At 41.5% G+C, this 23,474-nt stretch overlaps 3 protein-coding genes across 12 annotated transcripts in view; 1 reads left to right on the top strand and 2 right to left on the bottom strand.

Moving 5' to 3' along the window:
* ttll5 (tubulin tyrosine ligase-like family, member 5) overlaps positions 1–3,011 on the bottom strand; it is an 84,680-nt gene extending 81,669 nt beyond the window's left edge. Inside the window, 2 exon segments of the mRNA XM_064328042.1 lie at positions 1,916–2,060; positions 2,858–3,011. Of these exon segments, the coding sequence (XP_064184112.1) occupies positions 1,916–1,974 (59 nt within the window). The 5' untranslated portion in view covers positions 1,975–2,060; positions 2,858–3,011.
* A 1,135-nt stretch (positions 3,012–4,146) lies between these two features.
* On the top strand, positions 4,147–8,572 carry erg28 (ergosterol biosynthesis 28 homolog). Of its 4 annotated transcripts, none has more exons than XM_064328147.1 (5): positions 4,147–4,296; positions 4,911–5,052; positions 7,175–7,265; positions 7,389–7,507; positions 7,767–8,572. In XM_064328147.1, the coding sequence occupies exons 2-5, from the start codon at positions 4,920–4,922 to the stop codon at positions 7,853–7,855; spliced, it is 432 nt and encodes a 143-aa protein (XP_064184217.1). In that variant the 5' UTR covers positions 4,147–4,296; positions 4,911–4,919; the 3' UTR covers positions 7,856–8,572. The 4 variants fall into 4 exon arrangements, with proteins under 4 accessions (XP_064184217.1, XP_064184207.1, XP_064184198.1 ...); XM_064328137.1 differs by lacking the exon at positions 4,147–4,296 and adding an exon at positions 4,303–4,477; XM_064328128.1 differs by lacking the exon at positions 4,147–4,296 and adding an exon at positions 4,306–4,436.
* Positions 8,573–8,652: 80 nt separating this feature from the next.
* flvcr2a (FLVCR choline and putative heme transporter 2a) overlaps positions 8,653–23,474 on the bottom strand; it is a 44,352-nt gene continuing 29,530 nt past the window's right edge. For 3 of the 7 annotated variants that reach the window (XM_064328106.1, XM_064328056.1, XM_064328063.1), the window contains 6 exons: positions 22,754–22,857; positions 19,220–19,330; positions 17,271–17,376; positions 16,993–17,104; positions 16,550–16,605; positions 12,387–14,006 (listed from right to left, as the gene is read on the bottom strand). In XM_064328106.1, the coding sequence (XP_064184176.1) occupies positions 13,926–14,006; positions 16,550–16,605; positions 16,993–17,104; positions 17,271–17,376; positions 19,220–19,330; positions 22,754–22,857 (570 nt within the window). In that variant the 3' untranslated portion in view covers positions 12,387–13,925. Of the gene's footprint in view, positions 11,361–12,386; positions 14,007–16,549; positions 16,606–16,992; positions 17,105–17,270; positions 17,377–19,219; positions 19,331–22,753; positions 22,858–23,474 lie in introns of those variants that run through there. The other 4 variants (XR_010329076.1, XM_064328072.1, XM_064328080.1 and 1 more) reach the window with 4 other exon arrangements.

Consider the following 23,474-nt stretch of genomic DNA (forward strand, 5'->3'; position numbering starts at 1 on the left):
ACACACAGATTTATTTTGCACAACTTGCAATTAAAAAATGAATAATGTAAAGATAACAATAAAGTAACAAATACAAATATGCAAACATCAAATAACCATTGTCTGTGCTTACTCAGTTCCTACAGTGCCCTCTAAAAATATGAAAACAGTAGAGCAAAATTTGTTATTTTTGCTATATACTTTGGATTTGACCAAAAGATAAATATGAGACAAAAGTGCAGACTTATATGCATATATGTTTTAACGTTTTATGTAAAAGGCTGTTTCTGTGTTGAGTTTTTTCAGTTGCGAAACAGTAAGTTAAAGGATGAATGGCAGGTGGTAACTGTTGTCAGGCGTTTCTTTTTGCATGAATTGTTCATACATAGCAGCTGTGAGTGTCTAGTCCTGGTTTTAGACTTTGTTTTCATCTGTGGAGATTGCATTTGGATGGCATACACCATCATGAAGGTCAGAGGACTAACTATGACTGAAGAACAACAAATCTGTAAACTGAGGGGACAGAAGAATTCATTGAAAAGGATAGCACTAAAACTGGGTATATCAAGTACAGCAGTTTGAAAAGTCGTGAAACCATGTGTACTCTGAAACACCATATAGGTCACCCAAGGAAGACAACTGCAGTTCGTGACATACAAATCACAAGAGCTGTGAAGAAACACCCTAGAACAACAGCCAGTAACATTACCAGCAGTATCCAGAAGGCAGGGTGAAAATATCACAAGCCACCATACACAGAATACTTTGCGCAGAATTATAGAGGCTACACTGCAAGATGCAAACCTCTCATCTGCAGTAAAACTAAAGACAAGATTAGAATTCACCAAAAAATACTGAGAGTCCTCAAACAAAGTTTTATGGACAGATGGACCAATATAAACCTTTACCAAAGAGATGGAAAACCAGTGTGGAAAAAAGTGTGGAGAAAGAAAGGAACAGCACATGATCCAAAACATACCACCTCATCTGTGGATGGAGGAGGTAGTGTCATGGCTTGGGTGTGAATGGCTGCTTTTGGAACAAGCTCACTTGTCTTTATTGATGATGTAACAGAGGATGGTATAAGTAGGATGAATGTGGAAGTGTAGACAGATTTTGTATGGCTAAATAGCTTCATGTAGCTGACGCTTCAACCTGGAGGACAATGACCCTAAACACATTGCCAACGCAACCAAAGCATTCATCATTTGGGTAAAGTGGAAAGTTTTGGACTGTCAAAGTCCTGATTTAAATGCAATTGAGTATGCATTTGTCTAGCTGAAGAGGACACTGAAGACAGAACCCGCCCCCCCACCCCAAAACAAAGATAAATTGAAAGCAGCTGCAGTGAAGGCTTGGAAAGGCATTTCCAAACAAGATAACAAACGATTGGTAATAGCAATGTGTTGTGGACTTGATGCAGTTACCGCTTGCAACCAAATAGTAGACTTTATTGCTTTGATTTAGTTTTAAGTTCATCTGTTAACTTTGTTTCATACAACTGAAAATGGGGGGACTCAACTCAAAAACAGATTTTTCTTTAATGGTAAAGCATATGTATATGTAAATCAAAATTCCATGGAGAAAAAGAAGCTGATTTTCTGTATTCTTGTCTCATATACATCTTTTGATCTCAAATCCAAATGCCTTATCTATACAGCAAAAAATAATTAATTTCGCTCTACCGTTCCCATACTTTTGGAGGGCACCAATTAGTTTATTAGGGAAGACGACTGGAGCCGTGCATTTGGAACAGCTGATTGACTCGAGGCACAACGAAAGGTTATCGACCTCTGGTTGGCGGAGGATTTAAGTACATGCGAGAAAACAAGGGAAGACAAATCAGTGTCTGTAATCATTGTAAGAGGTGTTGAAAACGGATGTGTATAAACGAAGCCCTGGCTTCGTTATGCACAATTACAACGCCACTACTTACTCTTGTTCGTCTTCTGAGGAGGACTCGTAATCCTCTGTGTCCCGTATCGCGGCTGGCATTTTCTGCTGACGGAATCTGCTTTATGTCAGCTCTTTGAGGTTATGCCTGCAGTCATCTCGAGCCGACAGTAGCAAGTCCCATTCAACTACAAAACAGTGTGTTCAAAGAACAAGCACTTGTCATTAACGTTGTGCTGAACAGCCTAACTGGCAAGGTTTGCTGACATACTGCTTGTGACGCCCAATTTAGATGACCCATCACAAACGTTTGTGGCCAGTTGGGTTGCCATCTACTTTGACATCACCTAGCACCTTGATGTTATTTGTTCAGTTTACTCTGGATTATATTCTTGCTGTGCCTTTCTTACAGCCAAACAGTCTAATATACCTGGGATTTCCTAACCTAACGAGACAGTTAAGGTTAGCTAGCTAGATAACCTGGTTATCAATTTGCCCTTTACAATAGAACAATATATCCAAAACGTTATGCAAACTTTATCTTACAGGAGGGACACCAATTCAAACATTTCCCGGAAAAGTGCGCAGTAATGAGAACTTATTTCAAAACATTTTTTACCAACGCAAATTAACGTCGGCTGGCTAACGTAAATTCATCCAAGGCATCCCTAACTAGTGCTAGCTAGCTAAGACCCTAAGAGCACGTTTCTTCGCTGTTAACAATCTAGCTGGTAAATGAATGTTATTGAACAGCTATCTACATGTTACAAATCTGGTCGCTTCTTCAGATTTTACAATCATTGCAGAAGCTTGTCTAAATTAACTCTCTTGAGTCTACTTCCCTACATAGTCTAAATGCTAATGTGAAGTTGCTAGCCAGCACTGGACTAACATTATCTACGCCTCTCCTTGCAAATAGTCTTGATTTCCGAAACTGAAAATATCTAAAGATTATCTTGCAAAGTATGCATAACTTCATAGATACCTGTTTTACGTCATTATAATTATATTTTGCGAAGTCGCCCCATCAGGATATACTGTCGCTAATAATTTAATCTGGTCAGTTTATCTTCCAGTTGTAACTACAACAACCAACCGGCAACCAACAAAAAGAGCATGCGCTCTTTCCAAAACAGTAAAGAGTGTGACGTCATTAGAACGTTTGAATTATTGGAGCATGCGCGTTAGTTTATATTCCACAGCATAGGAACGTAACCTTTTTACAGTCTCTGAACGTAACCTGAAGATTGGCGGAGCAATTATATTATTAATATTAATATAATTAACATATGGGGGCGTAACAAGGACTTAGACTGAGGTCAGGAGTTTCGGTTGGGAAGGGGTGAGGTGAGGTGGGGGCACTGAGTTCCTATATAAACTCTATGGGTGGGGATTGGAGGTTAGGCCAGGGTGTGCTATTTTTCCCTTTAATTTATTAATTTAGTTGAGGATGCATTTTAGGGTGTGAAAGCTGTACATATGAATCTAGATTAGACCTAAATAAATTACAGCTGATGTTCGCACTACAGAATTATATGAAATGTAGACTTTGGAAATGGACATGGAAGAAAAAAAACAGAGGACATGACAATGTTAATATCATGAACAGGAGTTAAATGAATGAACTATTCCCAATAGATATAACATCAGAATCGTTATTAATAGATTTCCCCAGTCACTGTAAAATTTCCCAGTAACTGTAAACATTTCTTGAGGTATAGCATCAAACACAATAGCTTATTCCTTAGGTGTAATTGGTGCTCTAAATTTAGCTATAAATATGCTAGCAAATTACCATCTTGCTTGACCAAAAATATGATTTTCAAACCATCATTTGACAAAGATAGATTTTTGTCATTGAATATTCTTATTAGAGGTAAAATATCTATTAGGGGGGAATTATGTTTATAAGCTAATGTCTGGGCCAGCAAAGCTTGTATATGATATTTAGTTAATTTAACCTATTTTATAGTCACATTTCAGTGACTCTTAGAAATTAAACTTAAAGAAATTCTGTACCACCCAACAAATTAAACAATTGTTTTTGAAATGTATTCCACATATAATTTTTTATTTAATACATAAAAATACTTTAAATGTATTGTTTCATTTTTCATAGCTCAATACTTCCAGACTACCATTCCCCGGGGAATTTGCATGAACGGTCTCTGTTCACAACTGAAGTGGCGTTCTTTAACGCTATTGGTGGAATGAGTAAAATAAGGCGGACATTAAGTCACGCTAGTGACATGGCGACTCGTGTAGCCTGCCGACTCTCTATTTGATTGGACAATATAAATGTCTATCAAATGTATCGCCATTGAATGACATGATGTTTGTCCTAATGATTGGACCTTTCTTGATGTTTGTGCAACTACCCAATTAACTGGCCGCTTCGGTGTTGTATTATGCGCCGCAGTTAAGGTAAGTTAGCAAGCCAAGGTAGCTAACTGTCAGCACTTGAAATTATATGTTATGCGTTATTGAAGTATCTTGCACGCAAATGTTCCTATCGTTTGAGACGCTTTGGTTATGCAGACCAAGCATGCTGCCACGCTATGGAGGTACAGAGTCTGTGGTACGGAAGGGCTAGCTGCTTGCTAAGGTGATTTCGCTGTGTAGGTAGCTAACGTTAGCGAGGTAGACTGTTCAATGAATGGGAGCTAGCCAGCTTGCTTACTTACCTGTCTGCCTCACTGACCTGAATTTTTTTGTACACTTCAAGTTAATAGTGAAACAGTTATATGTAGGTAGGTAAGCTAACTCTGTTAAACTGCGCGACGTTTTTACGCTGGCTAGCTTACCTATTGATGTGTAGTGTCACCACTTAACATAACGTGTACGAGGTAGTGTACTGTTTTCCATGTACATTTTTTGGATTTTTTTCTCAAGCAATTTACCAAACTATAGATGTTAGTGTCATAATTATAGTCATATTAATTGAGGTAAGGCTAGTTAATTTTTTAACACTGACAACCCAAATACGTAGGCTATGTTTATTGCGCTCTTCTAGGCTAATCAATTTATAATTTCCAAAGAGAGCAAAGATGAGCCGGTTCCTCAATGTACTGCGAAGTTGGTTGGTGATGGTGTCTGTCATCGCCATGGGAAACACCGTACAGAGTTTCCGGGATCACAGTTTCCTCTCTGAGAAACTTTATACTGGAACGCCAGAGTTTGGTGAGTTTCTTGATGCGCCCTACGTCGACACCTCGCTCTCTCTGCTAGTGACAATCAGCGTGAGTAGGGATTAGCTCACAGGACTGTGTAAGAATGTATACATTTCTGTGGTTTAGCTACATGGACTGAGGTATTCAGCTTTAAGATTGGCCACGCATTGTCAGGTCAGGATTTCCTTAAGCAAGTGAAGACTCCAAGGTGTTTGCTGGCTGTATGAAACAGGAATGTATGTAGCCTACACTACACTCCTGTTTTAATGCAAGGATGAAATCAGAGACTTCAATTAGTTAGTTTGTATGCCAACTGCCGATTTATAGAACAGAATTTCGTATATTTCACTGTTTCCCTCATACATTACTACAATAACCACAGACACAGTTAACATTTTTTAAAAACCTCTTTTCACTTAGGGATTCAAGAAAACATTCAATTTGACCAGGGTGGTCAAACTTTTACAAAAAACTGTTGATGAAATATATAATTTCATAGTGCCGACCTTGATATTGAAGTAGGGGCTGTATCACTTCACTATTTGCAGAGATTGTGTATCTGGTTAACATTTTAGGATATAATATTTGCTGTATGGGAATTATAAAATGAATAATTTTAATATACAGTAAGTTGTCTGGAAAATGCATGATTTTGTTTCATTGCCCTGACTAAAACAATTGTGGGAGAAAGTAGGAATATTCTCAAAAATACTTCAGTATTTATTTTTTGATTGCATTTTATAAATACAAATGATGCTATGCACCGTTTCGTATGGAATTTGTGCTGGTGTTTGACGAACTTGGCATCTTTTTGTAAAAGGCCACGATTGGCTGGCTGTGCATTCTGAGCCAAAGTTCAGAGCTCGCCTCAGTAAAATGGGTAATGACCCAGAGCGGGCCTGGTCGAAGTGGAATGCATGCCAGTGTGGTGCCGCCAGTATCTGTAACAGCTGTAGGAAGTGAACAGCTATTCATCTGAGGGAGCACCTTCCACAAAGAACCAACACATCAAATTGAATTTCTTACACTCTGACATGCACAAGTGCTGCAAATCACTGTCTTTGCACCATGGCCAAGATTCCTAAAGGACAGCAAGGGGGAGAGTGCAGTGGGGAGGGGCTGAATGGCTTTCTTAGCCTTGGGCACTCAGCACAGAGATGAAGCAATGCTGACACACCCTGCTTGGACCACAGCGTCGGTCATAATCAAGACCAGACTGAGAGGGGCGAAACGGGAGCACAGCTCCCCCCTCGCACTATTAAACGAGCTAAATGGTTACGGGAAACAAGACCAAAAATGAAATTAATAAATAAAACTATATGGTCTTCTGGGAATTCCCAATTGGGAGCGAATTGCTTGTGTGCTGCCCTTATTTGTGTTGCTTTCGGTCTATGTTGAGCAGTTTGATGAGAAGCAGTGCCATGTTCTCCGTGGAACTGTTCACCAGTGCTGCCACTGTGTCGTCCAGTTACAAGTTCATTTGCGACATGGGTACATCGTCCAAAACCTCACTCAGAAATATTTGACTACAACTGGGAGTACTTTTCCTTTAGGCATGATTCCCCAAGCTTAGTCAAGTCAACTGCTTGTATCGTAACCTCCCCTTTGTGCATGCAGTCATGTCACTAGAAGAAATTGTGATCTTACATGATGGTAAATTAAGTAAAAATACTGTATTCAAATACATAATGACACACCATAGACCATATTTAAAATATTTTAAATGAAGTTTATCATTGAGCTCACTGTCATACCCCATTTTTAATACACTTTACCTCCAGTAAAGGCCAGCTTTTTCCCAGTGATCTGCTATTTATACTGGTCATTTTAATCAATTCAGTGATGTCTATATCTTTAACAGTGCCATTTAAACTTATCTGAGGGCTTCTAAAGCCATTTAAAATCTATTATTTGAAAATTAAAAGCAATGGGGGAGAAACATGGACAGCAAGAACAATGTACACTAAGGTAATTGTTCAGAATACTGGCATTTCAAGGCTTGCAAACTACATTTAATACACACCCTGTGGAGTCGTGGCTGCCCAGCCCATGTCATAATCAACACTGCTGTCATGCAGATGCACAACAGAAGCTGTCAGTGACACAACTTTCTTTGTTTATGTGTTCTGCAGTAAATGGCCTGCAAGCACGAACCTTCGGAATCTGGACCTTGTTGTCATCTATAATTCGCTGTGTTTGCGCCATTGACATCCATAACAAAACGTAAGGTGCCCGCCCATTCTGCACTGCCATTGTAGCAATTAATGTTTTTCTCGTTGGATTCCTGGAAGTACGTTGGCTGAAGGAGTGTTTACTCAATGACTGTTACTCTTGCACATCTTGCAGGCTCTATCATATCACATTGTGGACATTTGTTCTGGCACTGGGGCACTTCCTCTCTGAAGCTTTTATTTACAAAACTGCACCTCTGACGATTGGCGTTATGGCACCCCTCATCGTCGCTAGTGAGTATTGCATTTTGCGGCCATCGAAGCGTTTGACAGACAAATGGAGTGTAATTAGAAAATGTACTTCCGTATAGTTTACAAAATAATTGTAAAAATATTTTTATTGTTGTACATGCACCTGACTAGCTGTGTGAGAGGAAATGAATGAATCAGTATTTGCCACACTGAAAAAAATCAACATTAACATTTGAAGATGAATTGAATGTGGTTCATTGATTGCATTAGGCAGCCCAAAATGACTGGCCCGTCTCTGCAGGTGTCTCGGTCCTGGGCATGCTCATTGGGTTCCAGTGTATCGGTGAGCCTCAGGAAGTGATGGGGGTGCGGCAGAAGAAGCGGAACTGAGCTCGATTTGCCGCCATGCGCCATGCCACGTGACTCCGCCCCTCCCGACCACCCCAACCCTTCTTGCACTCCCCGAGCCTCGAGTGCATTAAAAAAAAACTGCCATCAACTCTTTTGAGGGGACGGGACAGGGGGACAGAACATTGGCTTCCTTTTTAAAATGTGAATATTGAATACTTTGGTCTTGCTCTACAGTCAGTGTTGCCATGTGGGTGTGTTCTGTCGCTCCCTCCATTCCGTCTGTCAAACTTCCAAGAACATTACATGTTCAACATTGATTGACACGGCGTTGTATTGCAGGCACCAATGGATTTTCTTCCCTCGAACCTGGACACTAACCATGGATTATTTTAAATTAGTTTTTTTTTTTTTTTGGGAGGGGGGGTGTCATGATCAGGCTGTGTAGGGACATGTTTTCATTATGCATTATCGCAATTGGAAGATGTTCAACTCAAACACCTTGTGCTGAGCAGATGACTGTCAATGGGTTAGGGGTTGTGCCGATACAAACACAACGTGGAAGTTACAGACAGAAAGTAGAGGCTGGTGATGGGACTGTGGCAAAAATCCCCTAAGTGAGATGTGCTCTCTCATACTCTGATCATGTGGCATCTTATCAATTATTCCAGGACCAAACCTTGCAGAAGATGTGAAGTCATGAATTCTACCTTTTGTAAAAGGTAGAGGAAGGCAGTGTCAAATAAAGGTGTTCATTAATTCTGGCTCTCATTTTAACCCCAGAGGGAGTGGAGTGTTCATTTACAGTGATTGCCATACATGTTATAGAAAACCAAACATTTTTCATGGAAAATAATCTTTATTTCAACAAAATAGCTTCATAGTTCACACCTGTAACGTGTATAAATGATGAGTAAGAACAATTTGTAGTACAAAACTATAATTGTTATTCTTTCGTATTATTAAATAGCACAAGCTTCACAAATCACTTTTCATTGACAGGTATAGAAAATTAGCCTACTAAACAATGTTATACCACTGATGTAGTAAGATAATGGTATTTAGGATTACAGAACAATTCAGGAAAATCACTGCTGTTTTTAGAAACACAACACATTCATAAATATTAGCAGAAAAATCTTACTTGAAATAGTATATATTTTTTATCAATAACAAATACAGAGAATCATACATATAAATGCTAAAATACAATTTGCCCAACTATGGCTTCAGTTTTAACCAGAAACTTGGTTAAATAGAATTTATTGATATGAAGCAAAAAAAATCATATACCCCCATTGTACAGTACACCATATGTTAATTTCACAAAATTGATCTTTGATCGCTAAACTGGTCTGTGTTTTACAGTAATCTACCTAGTTTTATTGACAGATATACAGAAGAGTCCATTTCACAGCAGTATCCACATGTTTCATGGTTGCAGCTGCCATGACCCTCTGGTTCTATGAAACTAACTTTTGTGCTTGGAGTCAGTAACTATAGTATTATTGGAGAGTGCTCACTAATGAACACAAAGATCTGCCATGGAGTAATATACTACAGTCCTAAAGTGTCTGTTATTCTCTCTGAGAACGCTGTGAAGGCAGGACTTACGTGTCTACTGTACAGGTCAGAAACTGACCTTCTGAGACATTCCCAGATGCACAGCATCAACTGTATCAATGGTATTGGTGTTCCAGGGTACCTCCCTGCTGTTCTCGTATGGCAGATGGTAATTACCGTCCATTTATAACCACACTCCATACCTGCTCGACAGGTGGTCTGGACCGCCATAGTGGGGAAAGTACCATACCACTGGCTGAATCAGCATTCTAATTTTAACTTTCATATTCTAAAAAAATAGAACAGTTAAAAATCTTCAGCAATGTAAAGATTTGTTTGTATTGGTCTAGTATAAGAAAAAGCAAGCACAATTTGAATATTGCTCATTTAAGAATACATACATAATCCCTTACCATTGTGGGATTTGGTAGAATGCACTGCTGGTAGGATTTTTTATAAAAGTACTCGATCATATTTCCAAAACTCATATGTGTTGAGGTCCAATGTAAGCTACAAAGTGAATTACGCTAAAAGTTCCCTAGGTGACAGCAGTAATTATATTATTTGAAAAGTCAGAATTTGTTACTGGATAGTGAAATGAGAATAGCTCCAATCCAGTGATCAGCCATGTGTTTGAGATGAGGTTGGGTGACTGGCCATCTCTCCATCCATCTCTGACAGATTCCTCAGTCCTCACCTGTTTATCACTGGGAGACAGTTTTCCCTGACAACAGTGCAGCACTGTATGTTAAACTGATGCTCCCAATCCTCACATTCTTAAAAGGGAAGCAGCATTACTTCAGTTGTTTGTGTGTGTATGTTCATGTGTCCCTTACTTGGCCTAAGGAGATGTTGTCTGTACTGTGTGTGTGTGTGTGTGTCTGTAGTGGTGTTTATAGCTGTGTTTCTACGGACGCAAGTTAGCTGCAGGTTGGTTACACCTGAAAAGACTCTGGGGGTATTTCCATAGCCACTTGGTACTGGAGATGCAAAGGCAGGTTTGGAGCAAGCCCAGTGAAGTAAACACTACAACCAGAAAGTGTTTTTTACGCTGCTTACTCAAAGCTAGGGAGCAGTCCTGTTCATAGATCAACATTGGATCACATTTGAAAATCATGTTGCTCCTGTGTTGTATGCCACATATAATCCCTCACCCCAATCTTTTTTGTTTTGGCTGCTCCAAAATAGGTATAGAAAAAATATTTTTAAAAATAGGAATAGCAAAAAAATTAAAATATAGACAGTGCATATCACACATTGGTAAATAAACTAGATATTATAACGGCAGAAGGATTTTTTTATTCTGACGTTATAATACACTAATCATTTCATTTACTGATGTGTGATATAGACACGTACCATAGGCTGTATTAAAAACGTATGGCTCTTAAGCTGTGGATGCGTGCAGCACACTAGTAGTGTGTGAGACTTACTGGAAATGCGTATCTCAACACATGCAGCTAAGGTGGGTCAGTGAAAACACGGTTTAGGGTGTGTGAGTAGGGAAGGGAAGGCAAGGAAACAGAGGCATCTGCATGTCCATCCCACAGACTGCCTGTTCCTACAGCTTAGCCTCGTTCAAGACCACAGGTACAGTGAGGCCTTCCTCCAGGTGTTCCTTCAAAGGCTGCCAATCAGAGAACAGGAAATTAAAATTACCACGGTGTTCCTATCTTATAGTCAGACAGCAGAGTACAAACCAATATAATGAGGACAAAGTTTGAGCTAATGACAAAAACCTCCAACAATCAGTATTCCCTTAACTTCATAATATAATATTGATGAATTAAAATGTAATTTTGTTTGATTAATGTTAATTACAATTTTTATTCATTAACTGGCACTTCTTGGGTACATACAAAATGGAGTTAACAGTAGACAAAATGATATGTCACAAGCAGAGAGAATTGCACATTTTTCATACACCCACTATTATTCACGATGCATGTATTTCAGAGCCTGGCCCTGCAGTGACTCATCGCATCTGCAGATTTACAGCGCAGTGATCATCAGTCCTCAAAACAAAATCATCACACAGTACGCACACACACACAAAATACATGCACACAATTCTCATTGCAGCAAGAAAAATCATGAACACAGTGAATGTTTCAAAACACATCTTTTCTGAAAGTCCAGATTCTTCAGAAACAGCATACAACACAGATAAATATGAATTACATTTGTGTAATACAGGTTAACATTTGAACACTTCAAATCACAGGCATCCTGGAGGACTGCAGTGCCTGCTGGTTTTTAAGGCCTTTTGTTCTCAAGGCCTTAATTAGCATCTGATTGAAAGGAAACCACAAAAACCTGCAGACACTGCAACCCCATGGGGATTTAGGTTGATAGAATACTGTTTTAAATACACAGCAACAGCCTTGTAGCCAGAGGAGTAAAATCCAGGTTCAGGAAGTGAAAGCCCTCCTCAGTACTTTGTTCTAATCACCTGAATTTGCTAATTAGCATAATTCGTCAGCCAGGAGGTAGAAATAATCAGTGAAGTCAGTCGGCTGAGTTCATGGGTGGAAGAAACACACGGCAGGACTTTCACTTTCTGATCCCTGGACTTTCCACCAATGCTTGTAGCATAAGTAGGGACAACAGTTTATCTAGGGCAGTTCTTCCACCTGCAGTCCAATCATCCCTCAGCATGAGCCCCTCCGCAATGCTTCACATCAATTGCCACCAGTTAAGCGCAGATGATAATCGATGGCAGTGTTGCCATGCCATCACATGCTATCCTCCATGCACAACTGACTGTAAGGTGTTTTTCTCTCCTAAGCCTCTAGTAACCAACCATGTTCCTGGAGATCTACCATCCTGTAGGTTTTCATTTCAATCCTGGAGATCTACCATCCAGTAGGTTTTTCTTTCAACCCTATTTTGGCACATCAGACTCTACTAATTAGCAGCTCCACAAGATCTCTAGCTGTTGAATGAGGTGTGCTTTGTTTGGGTTGGAATGAAAACCAACAGGATGGTAGATCTCCAGGAACAGGGTTGGTTTTTATGCAATTGCATTATCTGCACAAAAATGGTTTAATAAGACTAATCACAACACTGAAATGGTTTGCACATGCTTATAAAAAAGGCTAAAAATAGAAGTCAAATGAAATATGATGCGTTTAAACTTTGATAAAATTTGATCATAGTCTGTCTCTGTTATTAACTGCATTTGGCATCAAGCCTTTGAGGGTTTCTTTGTATGTTTTCAACATGTAACTTGTATTATCTGAGACGAATGCAGTTACATTGATGAAATGACCCTCAAAGTTAAGAAGCCATGGTTTGATGCTATCTGCGACTGAGCTATAAATTATTCAGTGTCGGCAAGAATAACTTCAAATCGAAGTCCATAGATTTTCCTTGCAGAACAAATAACGTGTAAAACATATTTGTGGAACAAATAATGTGTAAAACATCATTTAGGATTGCCAGCTTTTTCAATTGGAATAACTGCACGCAAATCTTTCACTGGAGGATTCCCCCTAGTTTATTCAGATGCTTTCAGAGGATTGATGCTATTGGCAATAAATGCCAGTCTATTTTGTGCCCACATTAACCTGTTGTGAACTGTGCAATGTACACTGCACACCAATGGAGTCCATTTATCAGGAGGGTACAGTTAAACCCAGTAATTCAAATACTTTTTTGTGTTTGATTCTCTTCTGATGTTACGTCCATTCCTCTCACCCTGTATAGCCTATTACATCAATTTGTTTCTTTTATGAGGGTCATAACTGAATTATATAATTAATCAGGTGATCGTGACAAGTCAATGCCTGCAGTAACCCCACTGGGATTCAGGTGGTAATGCAAGTTGCCCTAGATCAGTGGTTCTCAAACTCTGTCCTGGGGCCCCCTTGTGTATGCCGGTTTTCATTTTTAACCAGTCGCAAACCCAGAATTTTAACAAGGGGGCCAGGACAGAGTTTTGGGAACCCCTGCCCTGGATGAACTGGTGTTTCTAAGCATAGGACATGGTTAAAATGTTTGGGGGGGGGGGGGGGGGGGGGGGTGGGCTCTGTGCAAGAAAACAGGAGTGGCTGTACAAAGAAAGTTGGTGGAGACGATCACAGAGCACTAAGGGCCAACTAATTACTAGGACTGCCATTTGGAATTTGGCTACAGTTCCTCATTTGTTAAATCAAACGGGTGCCATATGACTAATAGACTGGCATCGTTTCATCTTCACTAACTACTAACAGACTGATCTGTGCTACAGTACCAAAGCCTTTTTCTCATCAAGTTTCAAGCATGATACCACTTCTTGTTTTGGTGGGCAGTGGCCCCTCTCCAAACTTACCTTGCTGTGTGAATAAACGTAAGCCCGGTACTTCTGTTATAACCTCTCTACAACATTAAATGAATGTTCAGAGAAAGGGAGCTTCAATTAGGTTAACTTACAGTAACTGCAGCTGTTTCAGATAGGCTTGGTGTGGTGGTAAGTTGGTAGTTATAGCTCCACACAGAAATGAGTGTGGATGATAAGTTGGTCCCCCTACCTTGGTGCATCTGTGTTTGGGGTTTACTGGGGTTGGGGTTAAAAGTCAGGACTGCGGCTGCAGGTAGTTGTGGGGCTTGTGGCCCCATAGTTCTGACTTGAAGAATGGAGGCCCGCAGCCTGAAACAACAGCTTGGGGTCACACACACGAGAGGCTCACACCTCCTTAGTCCCAACACTGCCTCCACACCCAGGCTTCCAGTAACACTGCCCACCAGCCCTCCAACACTCCACCTGCATCTGCCCCCTGACTAATAATGACTCATCAGCTGAGTCACTCGCTAGAATACTAGACTGTCAAAATTCTGGTGTGCATTTGCTGTGGGGAAAGAGGCCAAATTCAGCAGTAATGCACGCTTCTTGGCCATTTTGCCGGGCAGAATTCCCAAAAGCTATGAATTTGTAGACAGCCATATGACTGCATAAAACAAGCTGCCTTTTTTAAAAAGCAATTTTAAGCAAGTTAATAAAAAATAGAGTTTCTCGTGCTATATCTGAGTTCTGCTGGCACATCTTGGCACTGTTGCTGGAGAAAACCATGGGTCAGTGTCTGGACTAAAGAGATGGCTACGAGCCATTCATCCACATCAGCGTGAACGCTGAGTGCACCCCAGGCTATTGCACTGAGCAGTGAAGAGAAGTAATTATGTAGTAGGGAAAATCAACTGATAAAAAGGGTGTAACCATCAACCATTTCTGATTTTAACATGTAAACAATTTCGAGTTGATTGCACTCAATTGAAGTAATCACTGGTTGTTGATTGAATTTGATTTTGCTGACAGACCTTCTGTAACACAGCTCCCCAACCAAAGGTCAACTGAAACACTAAATTTACCACAGTCAACAATTTCATAACAGAATGGCATAGCTAATGCTACTTCATGGCAGGTTCATTGGGTGGTTCAATGGGCCACTACACTAGTACAATAGCAAACCACCCAGGAACACAACTGAAACCAAGCTGTCATGTAATGACAGTGGTGAGGGTGGAAGGCCAATTTTGTCCCAAGCACTCTTTGAGATAAAACACAACAATAGTATTTTTGCTGAAAATGGTCTGAAAATAATTTCAACATGGAAAAATGCCAGTATTCCAAATGCAGTAACTGAGGGTTTACAGAGCTCGCTGAGGTAAACAGACAGTTCAAGCTTTTTTGACATGGTGACAAGTAGGGACCAAGAAGTGTTGACAAGCAGAGAATTGTCAGCAAACTGTAATGTGAAGGAAGCTGCATTCGTGAAAAAAGATTAGTTTTGATTAAAATGCTTGAATTGAAGCACTTTTCATTCGTTTTGGCACCACAGCCTAAGCTATCGTCACGATGAGCTTGTTAGCAGAAATCAGATCACAATCATGTTTGAGACAGCAAGCTTAGTTTCTTACGAATATGTTATTAGTCACAATGTTCATATATTGCTCACGTTTGCACTTCATGTGAGGAAGGGAGACTACAATTTGTTAGTTAGTTAGGTAGCAAAACTATTTGCAAACATGCCAATGCTGAATGACTTGAGGACGTTAGGTAGGCAGCTTAACTAGCTAGTTACGTTCTCCTTCTGGCTCTGATGCTAAATCTCGCCCTCACACTACAGTCTCTTGTCTAGGATTAACGTTCCGGTTTCACTAACTAACGGCTCATGGTTTCTTACAGAACATATCCTCGATCCACGAGAGACAGTCATGGAGAACATAGTTATCTTAAATGCATATGTTTTTCCTTATGCACAGATATCATAAGCTCTGGTAAGTCCGAAATGAAAAGGGACACACAGTAAGTGTTCAATCATGTAGCTCAAAATTTCTAAATTGTCCTGAACATTAATGAGAATACATATACTTGGTAAAAGGCTATTCTTTTAAAGATGCTGATGTGTTCTAACTAGATTTACATCTTCCAGTGTTTAACCAGAGTCACCGAAATACATGAAATAAGGTCTCTCAAACTACATTTTCAGATCCCTAGGGCCTACAATTTCCATTTTACATTTACTTGTAATTAAACTCTGAGTTAATTGTAAGATTTTATCGGAAATATGTTATTGCAGTTCATGAATTGTAAGCGATCTTGAACAAAGGAAGCTAAGCAATAGCTGATTAGAAAAACTGAATAAAAAAACAGCTACATGCTCTACATTCTATTCAGTAATGTAATTTTCCAGTGTGGGAACAGTGCTGCTCTCTTACAGACAGGGCAGATTTAAAGCTCTGGCAGCTAATGATCATTGTGTCTGGATTAGCAATCACAACCACCCGTACGCTCCAACAATAAAGCCACACGCGTGATGGACTGCCAGTAAATGACTTGGAACGCGATCTACAGCTTCTCACCGCCTCACTGCAAACTTTCCCTTCCGATCATTTCCAAGTCACAGTTGCGTGCATCCAGCGCTAGGCAAGAGCATCACGGAGCAGACGCGGCAAAGACAGGCAAACAAAACCATGGCAAAAACGGTTAGCATGAGAGGCCCACCAGTGCGCCTCAGGCGGGTAAGCCCCCGGCATTCAGAGCGCGGCTGAAGGTTAGGGTAAGAGGACACCGGCAGAGCATGCGGCTGGCAACACAAACCCAGTAACCCTAGCCCTCCTGGCCCCCACCGCTTCCCGACACAGGTCGTCTCACCACAACCCATTCCTCCCACACGGGGAGGGCCCAAGACTTACACCCGCCTCCGCCAACCGATTCGCCTTCTGCCTCCGGAGGTCCGACTTGATGAAACCTGGAGGATGGGGATACACAGAGGTCAGCAGGCCGGAACACAAGACCACAAATGTAAGCACAGCTGCAATATCAATACTACTATGCAATAGTATTGCGCCTGGAGCAATATAAAAAAAAACATTCCAATTATTTGCCAGTAGGGGGCAGCATCATACTGTCCTTAATTTCCACTCAACTAGTTGCACAGTAACCGAGAAGAAAACTGTTCAACTTGATTGCACCACATTATGAGGAATAATGTAATGACACACCAAAACCAGTCAATGAACCATGTAAAATGAGTCTCATTATGTAACAGGTGCTGGCGCGCGAGTTTGGTGTTCATTCTCCTGTGAAGGACTCTGCTGGCGCTCATGGTAGCTGGCACAGGAAAGGAGAGGCCTACCTGTCATGACAGTTCCTATCAAGAGGAACACGCAGAGGAAAATGTTCCCAGCGAGCGTGCCGAACTGGTCGATGATCTTCCCTTGACCGATGGTGAACAGGATTCCGAATACCTAGGGCGAGAGGGGGCAGACGGTGAGCGGGCAGCGAGTCCCGAACTGGGGTTGTATAATCAGCGCGCCGCCCTGGTCATCCCTGCAGGAATGCGTATGGCCCCTCTCAGAGGTGCCGAGCCATAAGACACTTCCCTGGTCATGTGGTGTGGATTCTGAGGCCTACCTGTGCTGAGCAGTTGAGCAGCCCTGAAGAGGTGCCCTCCGACTCGGGGTACGTCAACTCCACGGCAAACTCAAATCCCAGGGGCAGGTATCCCGTCATGAAGAAGCTGCGGCAAGCACCAGAAGAGGATTCAGAGACAGTGAACAAGAGAAGAGAAACATGAGAGCGAAGTGTTCTCATTTTAGACAAGGGCGACATAAGTACAAGTTTTTAAAAACATTTTTGAACAAAGCGTAGGCTACTTCTTTTTCTTGGCTGTGCATCACCTCAGCTGTCCTGAGCTGCACAATTTACACGTAGGGCTCATTCAAATCGCTTATTTTATCTGTCCTGCTCTCCTCGGTTCTCACCTGACCCAGAAATCAATTAAGGTCCATAATCTTTAAGGACATTCCAGCCTGTTAAAGTCTCCTTGGAGGTGCGAGGAGCAAGGAGGGTCCTGGAGGATGCTTCACGGAGGATGCACAAGTGCAACCTTTGCGGAAGTATTTTTTCAGAACGCACAACGTATAAATGATCGACCTGTGGATCTGCCTCTCCACATCTGTCACGTCTGTAACTGACATGGCTTCAAACTGATGCCTGACTGAGCAAGGACGTTCCATTTGCCTAATTTACGTTGCCTCGATTCCTCCTATCCTGTATCTCTTCCTCGCGTCCTTTCTTTGCAGCCTCCGTAGGGCGGAGCTAAGGACCGAGTAAAGGACGCGAGGAAGAGAAGCAAGGAGTGAAAAAAAGTGACTGGAACGAGCCCCTGGTGAAAGCAAAGCAGGCGCCCTGTGGACCTGAGGCGGTGATATTACTCTTCCGAGTGAAGCCCTCTCTTCCCAGCTGACACCGGGCAACTGTTTGTCACCCTGATGGGTGTCGGCCATTTGGCACCGACTGTCAGGATTCGCATTAAAACGCTGAAAGCCGGCGCTTAAACTGAACAAATAAAATGATCTGGTAAGAGTTTAATGATTTAACAAAGTTACTAATTATACATAGCACAAACTTCACTCATGGGGACATACACGTGTTTGGAATATTTTAAACTATGTTCCATTTCCATCTGTCAGTAATGTGTAATTTCTAAAGTCATTTTGTAACAGTTTAGTCATCCTACAGAGAAGGACTTGTCAAATATTCATAAAGGCACCGTGACATGTCTTAAAATGAATCGCATTCTGAAGGCATTCCAAAATCCTCTTAACTATTCATCCAATATTAATTTCCTTTATAATTCAATCAGGATGAGAATATCCCCAGTAGGAAAGCAGGAAGATTTATGATAGGGCCTAGTAAAAGAAGTAGGACATAAAACACTCATTTCAAGTCAGAGCACAGCATAAAATATCTTTGGAGCAGCAGCAAAACACACATTCTCAAAACGTGTTAAAAACAACACAAAATGTAATTTTTTAACACACCTCCATGACTTGTTGTTTGTGTTAAAAAGTCTCCCTTTGTAATAATTTTAATCTTTTTATCACAAAAACGCTACATTTTTAACACACTTTAGTAACACATATGTAGTAACACAAAGTGTGTTGGATATAAGTAAATGTCCTATTTTTCTCCTTCAGTCAGAAGAAGCCCTAGCTGTATTGGTGGCACATGAACCGATGTTCACTCATGAGCAAAGAACCGAGCTCCTCTGGGTGAGTCAGGATGGGAAGCTGGAGAGGGGTCGGGGTGCTGGAGACTTGCCCTGCTGTTCAGTTTCTGATGCTAATGATCTGTTTGAGGTAGGACCAGAGGCAGGCCCATCCATGCACACACATCTCAAATCTGCGCAGTGACCGTAAAGCTTGGAATACTAATATATTAGAAGCCAGCGGAAATGCCCGTTACCCTGAAATATACTTAGATTTGAACCATAAAGCACAATAAGAAATAAGTTTCTCACAGTGTTCATGTACTGTTAGCTATACTGAGAGGCAGGCTGGGGGTTTGTTGTCTCTTACCCGAGTGCTCCGGAAGTGATGAAGACCAACCACAAGTGGCCCAGGCTGAGGGTGAAGGTATACAGCACCATCCCTACAAAGGACAAAAGGTAGATGGCCAGCGTTGTCTGCCTGAGAAAAAGAATGCAAGTCCATCATTAATGATAACACACAGGCAAGTTCCCAGTTTCCGTACAGCGAAGCACTGAGAGCAACCAATAAATAACACTGAATTTGAGAGAGCCCGTGTTAAAAAATAAGAGCGGTAGACACTGGGTGTGAGGCTCTGAGCTGTCAGGCATTGTAGCACTGTATTAAATTTTAAGAAACATTTCTTTGACTAACTGTAAGGAAAGCTGTTGTCTGGAGGCAAACATCTCCAGGGGCTTGCACATAAAAATGTCTGTTTCAGCATTCGGGTGTTGTAAGAGAAAGACTCAAGGACACAGTGTTGCATGATCCCAGGAAATGCTTGGCAACTAAGGCAGCCACAAATGCAAGTGGGGCCTGTATTAGGTTAGTTTCCAGTCAGTCTGCTTCCAAAGGGATTAGGGCAGAAGAATGCAAAATCCAATAGATTGCACATAATATTATTTGCCTTGAATGCTCCTTGTATACACGAGAAAACGGCACAAGATCTCAACCTCTAGATGAACAAAAACGGATTCAGAAAGTCTTTTCTTTTCTTTAACAGCAAGGTCTACAAGACATGCAGCTTTTCAAATGAAATATTACCCAAATGTAAGAGAAGGGGTATTCAGAGAGAGGCCCAAACAAAACAGACAGGCTGTGTGGGGGGTGGGGGGGGGGGGGCAGGGGTGAGAACAACACCCGCCTCCCCTGGTGAAGGGATGTCTCCTCCCAAACCAAGAGAAAAATAAAATGTCCAGGCATCGAGAAGCCCCTTTCATAACCCTGGCACACGGTTAAACAAACAGCGTTCTGCTGCAATGATTTCCCAGACAACCCATGCGTTAAGAATCCTTTGCTCAACTTGTTGTTATTGAAGGAAATTTGACCATTCTATCACGGTGGGGCATGAAACTCATGAACCCTACCATGTGAAATGTCCAGCGGGGGGGCCACTGTTATGAAACAAAAAGGCTGTTTACAGTTAGGGATTTTCCTTGTGCCATTCCTCGATGTTTACTTAGACATATTTGCTCATGCCAGTGATGTAGAACGGGAATAGGTGTGGGTCAACAAATAATTCAACAGAAAAACCATGCAGTTGCCAGCTACTTTACATAACCAAATTACATTATTCAAATTTACTACGAAGGAAGCTGCTTTATGGGAAAGCTGGGGGCAGCCAAAACCAAAAAAATATCCATAAGAATAATACATGAAAACTCCTCCCTAATTCCAGCAATAGCTGCGGTGACTTGTAAAGATAACTGTCCAACGCTGCCAACAGCTCCCAGGCACATAAAACTCTTTCTAATCCAGCATTCCATCCAGGAACCCCTTTCAGGGACCTCTTCACGCTCCACTTATGGAGGATTTTTTTGAGGGGACACGTGGAGTTGTTGAAGTTGTTGCTCCAATTTTGTTGCTTGTCAGCTCCAATGGTGTGGGACAGGCCTTGCATAGGTATTGAAACCAAGGATCAAGCACGGGTCAAGTTAAAGTGAAAGTCAAATCTTGGCTTGGTTTCCGACAACGAAATGAGATCTCTTTCACATCACTCTGCCAAGCTGGCCCTGGTACAGATGAAAGACTTGATGATCTTTACCACTCAGTCATCAGGTTTGGACCAATGCCCCTATCAAGACACATCACTGGATTCTGTGCCCCTCTGTTAACTGGCCATCACTATACACAAGACGCAAAATCTACTGGACTGTTTTCATTTATAAATCATAATTCAGGCCCAATCTGAGGAATCTGCTACAGGCATCTCTGCCAAATACAGCCCCAGATTTGCCAATTGCATTCAGTTTAGTATTTGCAAAAGCAAACACATCCCTGGGTCACACCTACTTTAAGTTAGTTACAGCCAGAGATCACGATGAGCTGCAAAACACATGAAAACAGTATAGTTGTGTCTCTGTCTCTGATTTCCAGAGCCTAATCACAAATATTTTCTTAAAATCCCGCAATCACGAAGCTTGATATGTCTACCTAACCTCACCTCTTCCTCTGTGTTATCATTAGCCATTTGAGGCCCTGCGTCTTTAAATCTTGTGTTGTCTGTGTCAGTTTTCATGATACCGCTGCTTTGGTTTCTTGACCAAGCCATTGTTATAAACTAGAATGTGTTCTCAAATAACGTTCCCTGTTAAAGAATGGTTAAGAAATACATTTTTTCACCATCATATCGAATTTCCTGTTCATATGTAACTGCTAATTAGCGGGGAATGTGTTGCTATAGAGAGGGCCAAAAGTGGTGCGTTCATATTGTGTGAATAGGCCACGTGTCAATCTGTGCTATTCCTGAACCATACTTAGTACTGGCCACAAGTAACGGTAGTTAATTGGCACTATTTTTAAGGCAACGTGCTTTTAGTGTAAATTAAATACCATTCCAATCATTCCGAAATACAAAGAACGTACATGCGTAGCTAAAGTCACATCCGGTGTGTTATACAGGCAACAAGGTAAGAATGTAATCTCCTGAAGGATTGTGCCAATCCTCTTAGCAGAGCTCTTTGAAATGCCCATTTCTTTTCCACTGCTCCAATTTTGGCCCTTCGTATTTCACTGTACATGTTGTCGACGTTACTGACAGTGAACTTTGTATCACAGTTAATGTAAGCACTTTAAATATGATGACAATACCAAGAATCTTGTCTCAAGTGGCTGAGCAAGGCAGCCAGGCATATAAGCAACAATGCTTATGCGTTGTTATTTCAGTGCAAATGCAGCTTTACTGAGATACAAAATGTATGCCGAAATTCAATAAGTTTACAGTAGCGTGTTATACAACTATGCCACGTTTTGGTGTAAACATAGAGGATATTTTAATGTGTTATTTACTCATCATAAACAGAGGACAGGCTAATTTAAAGGTCAATGCAGTTGTTATGGCTCTTGCTGAGCTGCAGTGGAATTTTTTTCTGCTATCCCATAATGATCTAATATCCTATTACCACCCAAGCATGTGGACTGTAAACACCAAAGTGCTAATTAGCGGTCAGAGAGCTCATTGGCAAAGGCTGCAAAAACAGCCTATACCAATATGAGGTATAGCCATGTAATAAAACTTTGAAAGAGTCATCATCTTTACACTGGTCACAGTCAGAATCATCCACCTTCTTTTGTATTTTTGCAATATTTTCAATATTTTCCAAGTTCAAACAGCTGTGGCTATGTGCCAACCCTCTCCCATAGAGGGCGCCAATTAACCCCAACACACTGAACGCTGTCACAGACAAACTGTTTATTATAAGGTGTACAGGGTGTCAATAATAGAGTGAGATGAGCTTTAAAATATCACGTCACGGGAAGCCTAGCGGCCTTATCTATTCTCCTCAGAAGACAAGACTCCTCCCACTGCGGTGCGAGTGAGGGCACAAAGCCATTACAAATGGCGCCAGGTTGGCGTTCTCTTACTTGTAGGTTTTGGTCTTGTCCAGCCAGATGCCGCAGATGAGGGAGCCCACCATGCCAGCAATGACGATGGTGAGGCCGATTCTTCCGGCATTCACCTCCTCACCCTGGAAAGGACAGACAGGCCAGTTTAGTTTCAGGGACGTTTAGGCAGACCAAGATGACGGGGCCAGGACATGGGACAAGGTCTTAGTGCTTGACTACTCAAAGGGCTGGCGAGGGGCAAATTGTGGAAATTGTGGAATTTTGTTATACATTACTGGACCACTAATAGTTGGCAAGAGGCAGAAAATAGAGACACGATTGAATACTGTACGTGGAAGCTGCTTTTCTTGTTTTTTTTGTTTGTTTTCTAGGAAGCAGCCAGAAACTATGTGCAGATAAATTTTTATCAGCCCCAGAATTGTAGCCCACCCAAATCCCACATAGCCTGAGGAGCTCCTCAGCATAGCGAGTCAGAGCACAGCTAGCCGTAGCAGGGATGTGCTTCCAACACATCACAGCTGAAGCTCCAAAGTCCACCCAGAGGGGACATTCAGATGAAAGCAGCTGCAAACCGTCTACCCACAACCACTGTATCTCGCCGCTGAGTCACGTGTTGTGGAGCGAGACCCTACAACCACGTTGGAACTGAACAGGTTCCAACAGGAGGGAACAACCCCAAATCCACACGGCCAAGCATAGAGACACAAGACCCTTAGAGGCAGTTAAAACAGGGCCTGTT

The sequence above is a fragment of the Anguilla rostrata genome, chromosome 1 (genome assembly GCF_018555375.3).
Source record: "Anguilla rostrata isolate EN2019 chromosome 1, ASM1855537v3, whole genome shotgun sequence".
NCBI lineage: Eukaryota > Metazoa > Chordata > Actinopteri > Anguilliformes > Anguillidae > Anguilla > Anguilla rostrata.